General features: G+C 34.9%; 1 protein-coding gene across 1 annotated transcript; it reads right to left on the bottom strand.

The window, feature by feature from the left end:
• Positions 1 to 1912: 1912 nt before the first annotated feature.
• FAM35A (family with sequence similarity 35, member A) lies at positions 1913 to 17731 on the bottom strand. The gene is made up of 8 exons (XM_009893036.1): positions 16243 to 17731; positions 14904 to 15011; positions 13866 to 14060; positions 11571 to 11705; positions 8577 to 8777; positions 7452 to 7686; positions 2701 to 2816; positions 1913 to 2085 (listed from the first exon to the last, which is right to left on the bottom strand). Exons 1-8 carry the CDS (start codon positions 17729 to 17731, stop codon positions 1913 to 1915), a joined length of 2652 nt encoding a protein of 883 aa, XP_009891338.1.
• Positions 17732 to 18931: the final 1200 nt, after the last annotated feature.

Genomic DNA, 18931 nt, shown 5'->3' with positions numbered 1-18931 from the left:
GTTTTCATTCTTGATCATCAGACGAGGACATTACAATTAGTCTCTTCTGTGACTGGTTCCTCCTTTGCCCTAGGCAAGGAAATGATCATTCCTCTACAGAGACTCTGCAGTGTTTCCTTTGTGTAAGGGACTACCTACTTGCTTCTGGAGATTTTGTCCTGCCATTTGCACACCAGTAGTGCTAGTGTTGAGCATAGTTTTTGGTGTCACTCTGTTGTCTTTCTTTCTTATACTAGTCTCAGGTATCTTGGCACAGCAGGAAATTGATTTTGCTGGCAAAAGATCAGCATTTCTATGCTTGCTCACAAAACTGTCAGAGACTGTTTCAAGGTTAAAAATACCAGGGAATTATCACAAGATCGCTAGGGCTTAAACCAGAAGACGAGGTCTGCTATAAGAAGCAGAGCTGCACAAACTTGTTTGATCAATAGAATCTGACCAGATTGATCAGTACTCAAGTAGTTAAATACAGAAATAAGATCAGTGACCTTGTGAAACTGCAGATGAGAATTCATTTCTTCGAAGTCATCCATTAATCCTCTGGATTCTCTCTTGCTGCCAGACTGATCAGAAACATTATTACCTTCCCCTTTATTGGTGATACACAAGAAAACACATGGCTTACACATAGTTCTAATCAACATCACTAAAAACCCAACAGTCCCAAACTGGTTTCATGTGAGATACAGAGACCAAACTAGCACCAAGAAACATGGGTATTGAATTTTAAGTAGTCACTTCCAAGAAACAGCACATGAAAGCTGTTCAAGAGTCATATTACTTGCATTATAATGCATTTGACAACTTGATTTATCAAATACAGTTTTGAGAACAGTTCTGTGTTTGAAGCCTGAGAATATGTGGAAACTGATTGTCTAGATGAAAACAGTGCAGGTAGAGATCTGCAAGAATCTAGCCAGACAGCAAATATGATTCATACCCTCCAGCTTCTACCAGCCTCAGTAAGAGGCACAATTTATATCAGAGAAAGATATTTATATCGGAGAAAAATATTGACCTATATATTTAATCGCTCTTGTAGAGTAACAGTTACAAGATCATTACTTCATGAAGTCAGGTGCAGTCATCATTTACTCAGTCACTTACTGATAAAAATCACTATCAGAATACAGTAAGACTTTAAAAAGGTTTAAATTAATTTCTAAATCTGATCAAGTTGGGAGAAAATTTTGCAAACCAGAGTTAAAGTGATTAAATTGGTTTAAGGGAATTAAGTTTATTTGCCAGCATATGCTGGATAAATACTACAATAAATACTACAATAATTAAATCATTTATAGGGTCCATAAAGGAATGCACCAGTTTAAAATGTTTAAAACCTCTTTGCTTGGTGCAACAACTTCTAGATACACAAAATTAGATTCAGTGAGACAGTTCTGTTTTACAAGAGAAAACAATGGCAGCAAAAATTGCTGAGGGTTATTCTGCTGTTAAAAGGAGGAAATCAACCACAACAGCAAAGCAAGCAAAGACATAACCACAGATAATGTATAGGATAAGACAAACAAAAATCTTATAACTAAAATAGTATTACTGAAATGTGGCTGTCTTCCTGTAAGCTGCCATATCTGAGAAAAAAAAAATCAGTCTCAATAATAGTGAGCTTTTCTGGGGAGAAAAGGAAAACAGATACCCAGTAAGAGTTTATTAAGATACAAATACATGTACAAAAATATACTTTATGACAATTTATCAGTATTACAGCAGCAGTATATACTATTAGCAGGTATTCCATACCAGTTTGTTTGGGTTTTGTTGTATAAGTTAAAACCAAAATCCTTTCTGTGTTTTAAAAACATATTTACTTCCTTGAGCTAATTCATTTTTCTTCTGTTGGCCATCTGTGTGTTCCTTTGGTCTCTGTTACTCCATTATTGCAGATGTCAATGCTTCAAAGATCAGGATAAAAATTTAGCAGATGGAAATCCTTTTGCAAAGGATAGCTGTTTTCATCTAGCACAAAATGGCTCCTAATTTCCAATAAATAGGATGCTTCCGTATCTGTTAGGAGTAAATGACACAGATCTGCTACTATTGTGCTGTAGGTTATATCCGAAGAGGGCACTGCAAAAGACAGAACAATCCAATTTACTCTATTTTCATAACAGTACCTAACATTCAGGTTCCACCTCCATGAAAATGACACTGAATTACTGGGAGAGTAGCTCAACATCTGAATAGAAAATTAGTTTTTGTTTTCAATCTTTTTTAAAAACAATGTGCTAAGACTGTTTCTTATTAATCTATAACACCTGTGAATCATGTAAAACCCCTCTCGAAGTCAAACAGGATGTATCAAGGGGAGTCTGTGTGAAACACCACTCAGTTCTTTAAATCGTGAAAGCCCATCAGATATTTCTAAAAACTGCTAATATATTCTATTTTGCACATAAGCCATCCATTTAGTTACTGAATACTTAGTTATATAGCGTATAATAAATGTTCATATCATCTAACCTCTTATTGCTACCTCAGTTCTGAACTTCTGCATTTGTTGGACAGCAACTGAAGTGTTCTCTTTGAGGTTGTTGGTTTTTTTGGAAGTCTCATACAATATGAGCAATCATCATATTTCCAGAACAATATCATATCAATTCTAAATCGTCAATAACTATAAATTTTACTTCCATTGTAAACTTTGCTGCCTGTTTCTGTCACAAGTAATTCATGAAACAGTACCTACTAATCTGTTCAGCCAGTCCGCAGGAATGTTAAGGAAGATTTTTTCCATCAACTCGGACACCACATGAACATAAATTTCATATCCTTCATCTTCTACTGTCATCAAAGCAGGTCTAGATCAGAAAACAAAAGACTCATGAAAGTAAGCTGCTATGTTTTTTAGATTGAAGTAAAATTTCTGAATGAGAGTAATACAATGGAGTATTACCCTCCAACATAACATCAAGAACTAGAAAAACTCTATGCACTCATCTCTGTCAAATCTGTAGAGTTGGCATGAGTTTGAGATATATACACTGAATTTACTACTCAATGTTAAAACGACTTCTAAAGCTATCAAGTAAGCCTTACTTTCAGACAACTGAAAAAAACAATGCCAAATAAATGTTAATATGTAAGTGTATGTACCTACAAATATACAAGTGCCCCATAAAAAATTGAAATGCAAAGTAGGGGGACAAGCTTAAGTGTATTACTTGGAATGGTATCATCTATATCAACAACACCTAATATTGTCTGTCTTCATAGCCACTACATAATACCAAGATGGTATCTCTTGTGCTATGAGAAATACCAATGGTTTCACACACCACCAAACAAGTAAAAAATCCCTCCTCTTCCTGGAAACCATTTCCTACATTGGATATGGTCTGAAGTGAACCTGATTAGGGACTGCTGTCCTACAAGCACTGGTCTTTCCAAATTTTGCTATTCCACATGATTCTAAAATGGTATTGGATGACAAGCAACTGGTAAGAAGCAATCCTTCTCCTAGTACAGGTATTCCCTGTATTTTGAGTGTTTGTCTTCTTTCCAGCCTGTCATTATTGATGCCATACCTTTTTTATTGTTTCCCCAAATAAGTCCTTGCTATTGTTTTTTTGCTGTGCTTCTGTGAGACAATACCTTACCAGTCCTCTATAGTGATGTTCAACATGTAGTTTCTGCTTGCCGTCAAGCTTCTGAGCGATTTTACTAAGCCTAATCATTTATACAGCTGGTGCAGCTTCTACCCAACATATGTTCTTTGACTGCCCTGAGACTATTTACAATGCAAACTGCAACATCTGCACCATCACAATCCTCACACTTTTTAGGAAATCTGTACTGCTCTGATCACAGCAGGATGCAATGCTCTTATATCCTTACCATCCCACAGAAGAAAGTAAAATAGTAAACATCAGGACATATCACAACAATGTAAATCCTGGTTATAGCAATATTGGAATAGTAACAAAACAGTGTATGTTAAATAAAGCAATAAAATAAGGCACAGTCATCTTCAGTGCAGAGATTTTCAATGGGAGATGCTCCCAACAGGATAAAATGTGTTCACCGCAGAGATGGTAGAAGCAAAAGGGTAGTCAGTTCAAGAGACTAGCAGAGCTGCACTGTCAAATAGGACTGTCAGCCAGTACTTCAGTATATTGACAATTGGAAAGAGTTACTAATGATTAATTTAGTTAGCATAATGCAGAATATACCTAACAGCTCTAATTTGAATGCCTGTGAGGCATGAAAGCAAATGGCTGCAAATATGCCCCTTTCCCAGTAGGCAAGTCATTTGACTTGCCATCTGTTCATCTAAAAGCTACTGCTAAATTTCATAATCTTAAGTGATCAAAAGAGATAAGAGAATTCCATGTCTGATTATCTGTCGAATTATTTCAAATCTGTTGGTTTAGACAGAAACCAAGGCCCAGACTATTTGTAGTCATTAAAGACTGCTGGCTCCCTTTGTGAGAGAAAGCTTAACAAGAGTACACTGAAATGCTCAGCTTCCCAAATAACTGTGGGCAATTGCTATTTTCTCTGAAGGAACATATTTTGGTTTAGACAATTTATGCTGAAGTCCATGAAAATTATTATGACTTCCAGAAATACTAAGTTAGCATTTTACAAACAGTATAATCAACTTAAATATGCTTACAGCGAAGCGTACTGCAAGATGTTGCAAAATTTAAAGCTTTCAAAAGCATAGGCAGATGTGGTTTACAGATGTAACTTGCAAACCAAGTGATGCATTAGGAAAGATTAATTTCGCTTCATTCCTAGTTATTATATGCTCACTACCCGTTTCTCAGTTCATACTCTGTTCTCAAGGTCATCTAAGTCTTCTTTCAGATAATCTTTACTTCAACAAGAGTGAACTGTCACGGTGAGAAAAAAAATTCAACACAGTCTTCAAAACAGAGCCTAGCACTGTTAATTTTCTTTCATCAGTGCCACAGAAAATGCAATTTTGTGATTAACTTTATTCCTTAAATACCACTGTTTTTAATATGGTGAATTTAAATCATTGTAAAACAGTTAGGAATTTATTTAGGGATATAACTACATTTCACTAAAGGCATACATGATTCCACTAAAATATTCCTTAGAGGCTACTGAGTAAATAGTTGTTACTACCGGTATACAAAGGCGGTAAAGCATGCCAGCGAAATGAGCTTTTCCACTAGTACAGAAGGGTTAGATTCAATCCCTGTTGCATATAAGTATCTAGAAATCTCCTATCACATTACTGCTACTGATTAAATGTTCATCTTTGTAAGTGACAAACGCTCATCAGCATAGACTGAAAAATGAATTATCTGAACAGAACACCACCATCATACCAAATTCCAGGAAAAGATGCTAGGAAACTGAAAGTTTGGGCAAAATCAGATATAAGATACAAGGACCTATCTGTGATATCTGAAATGTAGGAGGTGAGCCCTGAAATACAAAATATTTTTCCTTGTCTTAGTTTTCATGATTTCTTCTAGATTGATATTCATATTGTCCTAGCTCAAAAAGAATATGGAAATATTTACACACATTATATGACAGCACTTATGTAAAGTATAAGTTTCTAGGATCTTCTGCCTCACTGTTAAAGTGTTCCGTGTTCTGGGTTTCTAACATAGGAAGAAAGAGAGCTACCTAAGCATATACTCATGCATCTATCTCAAGCTTGTGTCTTCAGCATCTAAAGTAGAAGTGCTTCATTACAATCACAGCAGATTAACAAAACTGGACTCCTACATGTCAAAGGAAAAACATGATAGGGGATGACTTCATTGACATACAGTATTGAAACCCAAGATTTTAACGCTATGCAATATCAAGATCCTGTCATATCTATTTTCCTAACATAGTGTCTATTTCATAACTTAAATACATTCAAAATAATAAAAAATAGTGTTAGGTTAATAAGTTACTACATTCCCTGAATCAAAGAAACAAATGAAATTACAGACTAATCCCATGCTTTAAGAAGTCTGCAGTATTTAGTATTATTACATTTACTCATATTAAGTAGAAAACAATATGGAGATTTTAATCCCAAGGAGATGCTCGTAGCTATTGCATAACACCAATCTGAGCTAAGGGGACACAAACCAGCAAGCCACAGAAAATATGTAATTTCCTACTAGTTGTGTGTACTATTTTATAAACAAGACTAACACTAACCATTGACATATCAAGCTCTCGCATAGCGCAGTAATGCTAGGACAACATATTTAGTTAATAATTTAGTTTTAGCAAGGTATTTCTTTAGCAAGAGACAGGTTTTTCTCCTGTTAACATGCAAATGTACTAAGTTATCCTACAATACAGAATTTGGAAATACTACTAAGGAGATGGCATTCTTACTAATCAGAGCAAAATTTCACTGCAAAAATGAGACTTTTCTTTGAAAAAGTTGTGCATTTAAGTTCCACATCAAGATGCATTCACATGCTGAGAATACAAGCACTGGAAATATTTATCACTTTTCTATCACCTTTCATGCCAGAGTAAATTGAGGTCCTTCAGGACTACATGAGAGTTCAATCTTATGAAAGAGGAGGGGAACCTTTTCAGTTAAGAAAACACTCGTTGCACTTAATCCTCCCTCACAGGAAAATAGCATACCAATTTAAAGATGTGAGACTACTTTGCATAGAGGAAAAAGACTAAGTCACTACCTTGTTAGACAAACAGGATTCTAGTATTTAAATCAAAGCCAAGTGAGAAACTATTGATAATGCAGTGATTCATTAAACTCACTATGAAATAGTTTATGAATAATTTTAGAAAGAATTTTAGTAGAAAATTTACATATTCTAGAATTCTATTATGTCTATGATTGTCTCAACCTTCTCTACCTACATGTCTTTAAAGTTGCTATGATACTTACCTTTCAAAAGCCCAAGATAAATTTAATAATTGAACAATTAGTTAAGGATGTTGTTCCTACATCAGCTGGATCTGTTCAGTTTATGTTCTCTAAGTAAATGTGCATATAATTCTTGTCTCACAGTGCCATCTGCTGATAAATTAGATGTCTGCTCACTATGAGAATGTTCATTGAAAACATTTGTTAGCATTATTTCTGCAAGGCTAAAATTGATTAATCAGTTCAAAAGATGGTTGTGTGTTCACACAATGTCAAAGTCAGGTTGAAGTCAGACACTCAAGATGTTTTCCTTTGGTCCTCAAGCTTCCATTCCCTCTTTGCTTATTGATACAGTACTGGGTAAACCTTGTTACTGTATGATGTAGTGTTCAAAGAAATTTAAAAGTTACACGTAAAGAATATTACCTACGATAATGGCAATGTAATACAGCAATTCAAGAACAGCTCCTTGAAAATTCACCAGAAAAAACAGGAATTGCTAACCACACCTTAAATATAGAATTTTGTATATGGGAGAACTTAAAATGAAGAAAGTTGTAGTTTACTTCCCTAGTAGTACACATTATTTTAGTTTTATATTGTTTACCTGTAGAATGTTTTTACTTTGTTGTATGGCAAACATCTAATACATTGCTTGTAGATCATGTTCTCATCTGCCTGTAGTTCCAAACCACATTTAGCACAACCTGAATACGTCATCATAGGCAGGGAAGCCAAAACACACTCCAGTGAAGTGTCAGCACGGAAGATGAGTTGCTTGTACTGACCAGTTGAAATGGTAAACTTCAGTTCTAAGATACGGGCTTTCACCTGAACCACTCCTGCAAAAACAACAATTTCAATGAAATCAGCATTGTTTTATTTATAACCAAAAGCAAAATCAGGGGTTACAGCTGATTCAAACCCAAAATCAATAAAACTTTATGACTTTTTTCCTTTAGTAGCACATGCTTATAGTTTTAGAGATAATTTATGCAGTGAAAAAACATTGTGGTTAAGTATTATTTCAAAATGTACAAAAGTACTCCATTTTTAGGTACTAATATGGTAGATGCCAATATAGAAGAGCCTGAATAAGAGACCAAGAGATTAGAATTGTGCAAATAATTTCCAACTGCTTTTCTTCCAGGCTAATTCAGACACTGAGAAGTATAGCTTTAACAACTTAGCTTTCCACTATTGATACATAAACTAGAGTTAAATGCTTCAATACCAACTTTATTGAGTTACCTCTTAATGTTTAACACCAACCTTAGTAGTCTTCCAGGTTTATCTGAGAGGGAGTGACTGTGTAAAATGTATTTTTTGTTCTTTTGGAAGAAGTTTTCAATAGCAGTAGCTATTTTGCTCTTGCTTTAGAGAATTCTAGTTTTGGAGAAAAACTACTTGATAAACTTTCAGCGATTAATCACATCATTACAAGACTGGTTGGCATGGACAACAAAAGGCAGCATTTCTCCCTGTGTTCCAAAGCTAACTTTTATGGTACCACATAGCACACCTAAGTCATTTTTGGGCTCAATGAATGAAGGCTACATTCACAATTTGGATGGGTACTGAGCAGTAGCCTCCAGAATAAATTCGTACTCCCTGAACTGAACTAACTTTAAGAAAAGAAAAAAAAAAAGGCATTTTATTTGATCAACAGAGCATGTATTTTGCTTAGTTATGCACTGCACAACAGACATTACAGAGCTACAGATAACTTTACCTGAGCATTTTTCTTCCAAATGTGCCGAGAGCTTTGTTGTGAGTAATGTTTTGCTATTCTGAAACTTTTCTTTAAATTCAATTGCCCTTTTGTCATCATCAAACAAGCACTCACAGAGTGACCATGGAGTTGTGTGCAGTTCAAAGTCACCCGAGACAGAACTATGTTGGACCAGAAGGTATTTAAAGTCCCATATGTGATCTACAGAACATAAAAGCAAACAGAAGAGTTTACTTTCTATACCTTGGTTATTTTATAGAAAACCAAAGTTACTTACAAGATTAAGAAACAAATCAGCAAGACATTCTCATATGGTCAGCTCTGGCAACTTTATTTCAAGCCTGATGACATGCAGGGTTTTTCATTTCCTTTGCCTATACACTTTGCATGAGTCCTCCCATAACAGAATGATGCTTTCATTTCACTTGTACTAAATTCAGCTTTCAAGACAACTCAACTTTTTGAAAAGGAAACCAGCTCCGAAATTTCTTGTCAGCTCTAATATGGAAAAGTTGGCAATGTCTAGAAGTAAAAACTCTTCATGTCATTAATCAACTTCCATCTTTAATACGTCCTGTTTTTTTTAATCTTTTATCTCCATAATGCTCCAATTTAAAAATACTAATTCATTTTTTATCTTCCAATTGACTCTGTAACAAAGAAAAATACTTTAAAAATAGAGATTACAGAAGAGTAATATATTGAGTTGTCCTTCACTTTGTTATAAAGATCCAGTATTTACCTGCTAATCAAGTCTAATTTTTCAAGCTGTTTTTTTTTCCCTGTGTTTGCTCAAGTTGAAAGTTGCAGCCAAAATAATCTTTTTTTGGAAATAAAATGAGAAAAATACAGTTTGGGTTTTTTTTTTAATGTATTCAACTGTTTGTATAAGCATTTTATTAGCATGTTTCAGTATTTCCTTATTTTGGATTAGTCTGCTTTTCAGTGGCAAATTGCTAAAATTGCAAGGTTCTGAAAAATCTGCTGTCAGATGCAGTGTTTTACAATAAAATACTCCAAAAAAGCCTTCTGCTATGAACATCAGTCTTGTTTCATGTCTGAAAAGAGATCTTGCAGACCCCCAAAACTGACTGTGCTCCAGTCCAAAGCAACAGTAACACTAGAGCAACAATGAGGGAAAATCTAAACAGGAGGAAGCAAACAGGCACTTGGCAAGAGTGGATACATGGAAGTAGAAGACATAGTTTAACTAGGGTACAAGATTTGATTGATACTTGAATTTAACCTGTTATTCAGATCTTCAACATTCCCGTTGATTAGAAAACTGATCACAAAACATGAGTAAACTATAAGTAGTCAAGTTTACAGAAATGTATTTAATTAAATAAATCTTTCTTTTTTTGGTAATCTAAACTAGATGAGCATAAAACATTAATTGAACGTCTGGTGACTGCATACTGGAAGCTTGGACTGACTTTTAGCAAGAGATGAGAAATAAATTTAACTTTTACTGGCAACAATTTGTAGATGCTCAAACTATATAGTCTTATGCAGTATATAGACAGTTTAAAAATTACAAGTCTCCATACCTTTCCCTAGAAGACTATGAAGTTTCTAATCAGTAAACACATGCCATGGCTGATCTATGACTCCTAGCAAGGATGGACATTGTGCTCTTCCCTATGCTCTTCTACGCACTCACACTATTTAGCTGTTGTGTTGTATATGCTTTAGCATCATGTGAATTTATCTTTTTGGCTATCTTACTGCGATCAAACGTTCACAGTTTGTCTGTGATTAAGTATCTGAACAGTTGAGAAATCACTCTTCAATTCCAGATAATCCTTTTATCATTAAAATGTCAACTTTCTAGATGCACAGAACACTAGCTGGAGAGAAGACACAAGATTTACATCAAATACAAATACTTAATATCTACATCTTATACTCTTCTGCTTTAAGTATCAGAGAATGATATACTATTGTGTCTTAGAAATTCTCTTTGGTACCTTCTTTTAGCAGCTACAAAAAAAATTTAAATTATCTATTTTGAAAAGTGTAATATTCTAGCATTCTAAGTTCTATAAGATTTCTAAGCATCTAGCAAACAGTATATACCTGCTCACACTGAAGTATGCACAAAAATAAGAGCCATGCAGGTATTATGTAGTAAAGTTAATTGGTTAATGCTTAAATTGGACCATCGTCTTCAAGTAGTTTAAGAGGTGGGTCTTGCAGTTAAATGATTTCTAGGAGTGGAGATTACTCATAAATTGAAGGGGAACAGGCAGAATTCAGAGTGGCTACATTTAATCGGTAAAGATTCACTATGAGGTCATTTAACCTTTCTGGGTTTTATTTTGTGCTATACAAAATCTGTCTTTTTAGGTAGACATATTCAGAGCTTCAAGCAATGTTGTTTTTACTTTCTAAGCATATCCATTGATCAGAAATACAAACTCTTAAGTTATCAACAAAAACCTAGTTTCACTTATTTTAAAAAAACAAGGCCAGGAATAAAACAAAATTAAGTAGTAGTCACTTGTAAAACATGGGCTATGTAATTCTTGCAAGAGATTATTTTAGTCAGTTACAGCTAGACTTGATAGCAAGACCATTAGGATATAAAGCCTGACACTATAGTAAGGTGGAAAGCAGAGAATGAAAACCAGAAGTAGAAAAAGAACAGTAACTCATGCTAAATCAGACAACAATAAGGAAGACTGGTAACATAGTTAACACTCAGGTTTCTTTTAGTTACACAATTAGGCACCAGTGCATCTTGTGTTTAGATTCAAGTTTCTAAATACTCATGCTTTTCTCAGTCTTCTGAAGAGAGTGCATTCAAATTCTGTTGCTGATGGCACTGCTTCTAAACAGAGGAGACATGTTAAAACTGGTATCAAATATGTTCCCCTTCTAATGGGAGTATTTAAAGTTTGAATGGAAAAATATTACCAGCTGAGCATTTTAAAGATATTAATAGTATCACAAAAATCCTTTTACAGCCACCTATAGATACGAGGACTTTACCTTTTTTCCTTTGAAGCTGAGGACACCAGGCAGCCCCTGCTCCCCACAGCACCATCCTATAGTGTTGATCTCTGCTCTGTTCTACTGTTAGAATAACTTTTCTTTGGTTACCACCTCTGTAGCTATACACAGATTCTGAAAGAGTTTGACATTATATGACTTCTACAGTAAAAGCATATAAACACACAAAACCCATATGCCCCAATATTAAGATGAAATCATACTGCTATCATATTTTATGGTACAATTATAAGCAAACAAGAATATATCTACAATTTCTTCTGGACAGAATAAAAGCAATCTAATTTCTTCAGCAACATGAATCTTGTTTGAACAAGCACATAAAGTATATGAGTTTATCTTTATCCACCTAAAAACTCAGCAACTGGACACCTCCCTTTGAAGCAGCAGGTACCTGCGCATCTTTCAGCTCCCACTCATCCTGACTGGTATAAGTGGAAAGAAATTGTACTCAATCTCTCAACAACACGCTGTCATAATGGGCCGTTAAAGTTCTTGTAACTTCTGTGGAATACATTAAAAGAAACATTTCTCTAGAAGTTTTCACATAAAAGAAAACCATAGCCATGTACAAGCACACTAGGAGGATTAGTAACAGTATATATAAATTGAAACAATTAGGATCTCTACAGCCCTCTTACCCAGGATACTGCTTGTAAGTTTCAGTTCCACACTAAAACTAGAATATTTTTCATAAACAAATATTTTTTAAACCAGATCTCGTGCTTTAAGAACCTAACAGTTCTGAGATTTACACACAATAACAAATTATGAAGATTTCTATCTTCAAAATTTTTAATTTATAATGAATAAACAGCAGTCTTTACTGCTCAAAGCATGTTAAAAAAACAAGGCAAGGCACTACATGAAATACTGAGAATGCCCCAAGATAACTTGGTTTTGTCCATTTCGGATGGTGGAGAAGATGCTAGAAAGCAGCTTAAGGTCTGATTATGAAGAAATTGAAAAAATTATCAACTTCAACATGGAAAAATTGCTTCAGCAAAAGGAATCCTGAAATAACTATGTTCACTATTAAAAGAAAACGAATGTATTACAGAAGAATAAACTCAGAAAATCAGTACATCAACCGTGATTCTTTGGGGGAGATGCGTCTTTACAATAAAAATATACAGGAAACTCAGATTTCCAAAACAAATTATATTAATAAGGTAGTTCTGTTATGCTTATGCAGAAGAAATAGGAATATCACAGTAAGACATCTTAGTAGTTTTACACTGTGCATTTTCCAGTGTTGAAAATCAAAAAGGCACACAAGTAAGGATTATTATAAAGAAATATTACATGTATTTAAGAAAACAGGAATGCTTAGCTTTATAAATCTATTCAAAGTCGGAAAAAAAAGAAAGAAATAAACAAGAAATGTTCCAAATAAAACATTAGAAAAGAGCAACACAGTTCCATTATAAAGTTAGGAAGGCAAGCAAATCCTAAACCAGTCAATTAAAATAATCAACACCTTATTTCATTCTGAAAAACACACAATTTATAGTGCAATCACATTTTCCTTTAATGACAGGATGCTTACATGGAAGGTAGTTGGAGGGTGAGCTTTGAATTAGTAAAGCTTGACACTGTTCCACATGACATTTTCATAAGCCACCCCTCTTCTCAAGCAGTGATCTACAGCAAGAATGTACCTCTCGAATTTCAAGAGCCATTAAACATTTATGTTCCTCCACTGTAACTGCAGTATTCCTTCTTTTCAGCACTCCTACTATACACGCTTATCTTCCCTAAAAAGGATTTTGAGCCCCCAAACACTATACTTTATACCTGCATTTCTTTTCAATCCTCCATCTCATTGAAGCTCAGGTACCACACTATTTGGAGTTGTGGAGATGCTCAAGCCATCTCACTGACAAGTCAATACATTAGTAACTGCAGTCTGTGGTGAGTGCTCATTCCTTAGTGAAAAAACAGCAATCCCTCAGAGAGTAGGAACACTGCTTATCAGTGCTCACTGCCTGCAAGCATCTCCCACAGAGGCATATGCTATCGATCAGCACACTAGTGTGTAATAACCTTCTTTCAGCAGCTGACAACAGTCACTATTTCCTTCCTGTCTCTAATTCCACTTCTCTAACCAATGTGCCTCTCATGAGTGGACCATTATGAAGGTTTGACTTGTGAATTCTACATAAAACACTGGCGTATGGAATAGAAGACAACCAGAATTGCCTTGCAAAATTACTATTTAAGTTTCATCTGTTGTTGAAGTTCTGGAAGTTGAAGTCTAGTGCCTGAACTTACCTGTTAATATGGCAATGTTGACAATTTTCAAGATTGAATGAACCAATGTATTTGGCTGGAGCTGATCTAGCTGCACATACTGAACACTATCCAGTCTCTGAACTTGTATTCGAGGAATGTCTCCAAAGTGCGGAAATTCTGATGATACGTAGGCCAATAAACCATGGAGAACACCACCATCCACTATAGGATAAACTTATGTGAAAAAACAAAGTTAAAGGGACACCCTTTTTTTTTAAGCTTAGAAGTAAAAAGGATTATCTGTTGTTACATATTTACACCAATAAAACCAAAACTGTTTGACAATAATTCTAAGGCAAGAAATTCTTGAGATGTGTAACACTTGATCCAAAATTAAACTGTACTTGATCTGTCTCCTCTACTTCATCTGCCTCCTCTTGATAACATCTCAAAGTTAAGCTAAGCACAATATTTCAAATTACAACAAAAATAGGAAATAAATCTTCTGTCATAGCTTGGCAAAAAGAATAGCTGTTCTTAATTATTTACCCCAGAACCTGCCTTAAATGGCTGGCAATAATGGACATCAGGAAGACACTAAGAACAATGTAAGTTCATGGTGATACTTACACTGCATTTTCCCCTTAGTCTCCAACCCTCCACGGTTCAGGTATCTTTAAAGACTTTGTGCTTAATAACCTGCAATGAATTACTTTACTTGAATGTACCTACTTACTCTTTAAGCCTTTAAAATTTTTGCAAAAAGTTTAATCCTCATGAAATCTCAGACATCTTACGGTTGAGTCCTGGGATAACTGCTGTTTCTTAAACTAAGCTCAAAGAATTCAGTTTTTCAGAATTTTGAATGGTAACCACTCAACTGTACCATAAACTCCAAGTGCTTATCTGATGTCATCATGTCCACAGGTGTTCCCATCATACTTTCCTATAGTATTTTGTACCTCTCAGTTGCTCACGTTTCCATTTTATCCTGTGTATGAGGCATTGCCAACAAAAAGTACCTTAAATAGCTATTTTACAATGATTTTTGTGGAAACTTATGCACTATAATCTTACATTCTTCCGGATTGAGAGCTGAGCAGTTCCCTAGATTCAGTAACTGACTGGTAAATGTAGATTGTAGCATGATTTCTCCACACCAAAGATTCTCATACATTATTATATCTGCAAGAAAAAAAACACGTTATCAACTCATGTATCACCAGTATTGAAGTGTATCATACTTTTCTTGACTATAGAACCATCACAATATAGGCATGAAAGACAGTTTGAAAGATCACTTGGAAACAAAGTAACTTTTTTTTTTTAAACCTACCAACGCCCTTTACAATGAGTTAATCAAATTTTCTCAATAGTTTGATGTAATACTTCATAAAATATTCAATAACCTCATAGCTGGTAATGTATAAGTGAAATGGGTGATTGTATTGGGTAAATTATTATAGTGCAACATTTCAGAATCAGTAGTAAAGTACTAGGCTTACCCAGAAACACTTATGATGTATTTTGAGATAATAATGTCCAAGAAGAAAAGAAAAACCCCAGCTTATCTTCAACTTCTAAAATAGCTACCTATAAGCACTTGGAAGTCTTAAAGAGAAATAGGCATCTTAAACTGTAGAAGTATTTGAACAATTTCATATTGTGTGATTTTTTGCATATTGCAAAACCTAAATGGCCAGATCACTATGAAGTTCTGGTCAACTCCAGCCCTAAATTAGATGCAATATCATTTTTATAGTACCGCATTCTCTTACAAGACATGTGTTCTCTTAAAGAGGGAGCATTTTGCTCCTATTAAGTATTAAAGAGTACAAAGGATTTATCAGGAAGAATTTCTTTATGAGCTGACATGTTATGAAGAAGGCGAACTTCAAACAGCAGTTTATATTTCTGCAGTCTATGTCAGTTACTAATTCACAACACAATCCATCTGAAGATGCTAGTGCTAAGCTGCAAAGTCCCTCCCAGGAGGAAAAGTATTTCTCATCCTGAGACTGAACATAACATCACAATTTTCTGGTCCATCTGCTAGTCCAACAGCAGAGAATTACAAAAAAGTCTATAAATCAAGTAACTAGTACATCTGGTTTGAAGTAGCATTTTTACTTTTTGGGAACAGCTGTTTTAAAACAGAATACAGCTGACTACCTAAGGCACTGCTGTGCCTTAGACCAAAGACTGCATAAGGGATGGGCAAACTTCAATAGGACAGTCGATGTTCTGCCAGCAGGATGACTGAAAATTCAAAGTGATGTTGAGTAATGCAAGTGATGCAAGAAAGATACTTACAAATGCTTAGCCATAGTTCCAAATTACTGGTTGCATATTGTTCTACTTTAAACAGGTATTTTAAAGAACCACATTTTAACAAGACAAACAAAGGAATTCTCACCTGTAAGCAGTACAACATCCCCAGGAAACACAGTGAGTGACCAAAATGCAGCACCACGCCACAGCACCACCTTTCTCTCAATTTCTGACTGGTCAATAACTACAATTGTTGCTACAGGAACTTTACATGAAGATTTTGGTCTAGTCTTCACCTGTATTTCTTTGATATGACAAGGGTGTACTATTGTGACCAAAACATTGTACTTTTGATTTTTGCAGCAGCAATTCTTAAGCAGAGAGAGTTTCCTTTGAAGCTTCTTGTGATCTGTCATCCTCTCTTGATCCATTCTCATCCCAGGACCAGCTGGAGAAGAACTGAGTTTAGCTCTCTTTGATTTCAGCTGTCTTTTAAACACTGAGTGAAAAATATGAAAGGAATCTTCGCACTTGCGGGCTCTTTTGGAAGAGCCCTTATGAGAACTGTCTACTTGAGAGCACAGTATTCCTGAGCTCAATGGTTCAATATGGATTAGTGCTTGGGATTTCTCTGTATTTTCCTGAGCCCTTCCTTCTCGTTTTGTAGCTTCAAAGCAAACACTTTTCCCATCACCCTCAGAATTGAAAAGTTCAAGGGAATTTGTATACTCTTCCTTGTATTCATTTTCAGTAACATTAAGACCTATTCCAACAGCAGAATCAAATTGGAAGGGATCATATTGCCTTTCGTCAGGTTTCTTGCCTCCTTCTGTTTCCGATAGTTTTATGATTGTTTTTTGCAGCTCACTCTGATCCTGTGCAAAAACAGCCATCTGACTTGAAGTCATTATACTACGAAATTCAGTATCAGTTGACACTGCAAGGTCTGAATAATCACCTGGTTCTCCTTTTGGTTTTGATTCTTGATTTGAGGGGAAAAACATATCCAAATATTGACTTAGATGTTCATGTTGATCACTTCGATCCGATTGAGCACCTTGTTCCATAGACCTTAGATGTATGCTAATCTGCTTAGTACTGGCAACCAAATCAGAAATGTCAAAGCTGTTAACGTCTAAATGACCGGCTTTTCTTTCAGTGAAGTTTGAACAGCCGCCATGCCATTGTTTATCCTGCCTATCTGATTTTCCAAATTTTTGAGGAAGGTGCTGATCTGCAGCCTCATTTGCAGTTGCATGTGTGCATCTATCTTCACATATTTGACAATCAGAATAAATTAAACTTTCAGTCTTTTTAAGTGTGCTGGTACAAGTTACTGCCACAGGTACAAGAGATGTCAAATATTCTTTTGCTACTGTTAATCTCCCCTCTTTACACTGCTGAGAGCTGTCATCACTTGTAGGAACTGCTGCGACTATAGAGCTTTCTGCCTGAAACACTACATTGTCAGCACCTTCGGCTTTTTCAGAAAAAAGATTATGTATAACACATAAACAGTGGAGTTCGCTCCATTTTTCATCAGCAGGTGCTGAACTACTTTGCTCTGGCACCTCCAGCGGGCTTGGAATGCTGGGTGCTCCCACAAAAATATGGATTTGAGGTCTTTTTGACATTTTTGATCGCTGTGTAAGTTTGACTTTAAACAATATGGTTTATGCAATAAACACTAAATATTGATAAATGCCAAAAATTGTATTTGGCCTTTTCTTAACAATTTAAAAATGCCTAAAATTCAAGGGAGTATTTCATAATTTAACTGGTAAAAACACCACTTTACTACTTAAAGCCCATAAGATTAAATGCATAAAATAAAAACAAAATTAAGTTCTTTATTGTGTCATACTTGCATAGAAAAATAAATTTAGAGTAGAACTTAATTTCTGATATTTGGAAACATGTAGCAGATGCAGAATTGTAGTGAAGTTCAATTACAGTTTAATTATTGAACAGACTTATCTTCATTTATTATTGCTAATTAAATAGCCAAATGTGAACTCACTATTCAGTGCTTCATTTTAATTCATGTGAAATAAATGCCTATAGGAAACTTCAACAGTATGTCTAGGAGATAATTTCACCTCCCAGAAAATTAAAACTTCAACTAAATTATTAAAAATCCTAGAGCTATTTAAAATTAGTTTAAAAGTAATATTTTACATGCTGGTTTAGCATGAAAATACTGTATTAAGTGATTATTTTATGAAATTGAAGGTTTCAGGATATTACTGATAAATTATAAGTATTTAATAAGCAATAAGAAGTCAGTTATACTTGAGCAGATGATTTAGAATTAGCTTTAATTCATTTATGTAGTATCATACTACCCAAGAAGTTACTAGCTTTTTCTAGCTTATTAAAAATAAGCCCACCTTACACAGCACAAAAGACCCTTTACTTTTAATTTATGCTATGCTGTATTTTTAAAATACTCAGCTACAGCTACAAGCGTTCATTAAAATGCACACACTGAGCTACATGTTTTGGGAATGTTGTTAACAGAAGTTGGTGCAATAAGCAATTCTGCAGAGGTAGGAACATTCGGTAGAAACGAAATTCGGGAGCTAATCCATCTGCAAACAGAAGAAAAAGTGCATTGAAACAAATGCAGTATTGAAAAAATATTTACATTTTTTCATATGGCACTTATTAAATTAACAGCCATTTGCTTAAAACCCCACTAGGGGTCAATAAATCTGCTCATTCATAAAGCTCATGGTAACATGGAAAAACTATAAACATCCTGGAACACCAATCCTGGATATACTACAGGTGTAACTGGAAAAAACAATATGCAACCACTAAAATTAGATATA

The sequence above is a fragment of the Charadrius vociferus genome, unplaced genomic scaffold (genome assembly GCF_000708025.1).
Source record: "Charadrius vociferus isolate BGI_N301 unplaced genomic scaffold, ASM70802v2 scaffold429, whole genome shotgun sequence".
In the NCBI taxonomy this organism is placed as follows: Eukaryota; Metazoa; Chordata; class Aves; order Charadriiformes; family Charadriidae; genus Charadrius; species Charadrius vociferus.
Note: the sequence above shows the minus strand (reverse complement) of the source record. Positions and strands in the feature narration are given on the sequence as shown.

Excerpts from the sequence above, each read along its gene's own strand:
- FAM35A (XM_009893036.1), bottom strand. The coding sequence starts at position 17,731 with ATGTCAAAAAGACCTCAAATCCATATTTTTGTGGGAGCACCCAGCATT. Across the intron at positions 11,706-13,865 it reads CAACATTGCCATATTAACAG|AATCTGTGTATAGCTACAGA; the intron begins GTAAGTTCAGGC and ends AAACTCTTTCAG. Across the intron at positions 2,817-7,451 it reads AAAGTAAAAACATTCTACAG|ACCTGCTTTGATGACAGTAG; the intron begins GTAAACAATATA and ends TTTCTGATCTAG.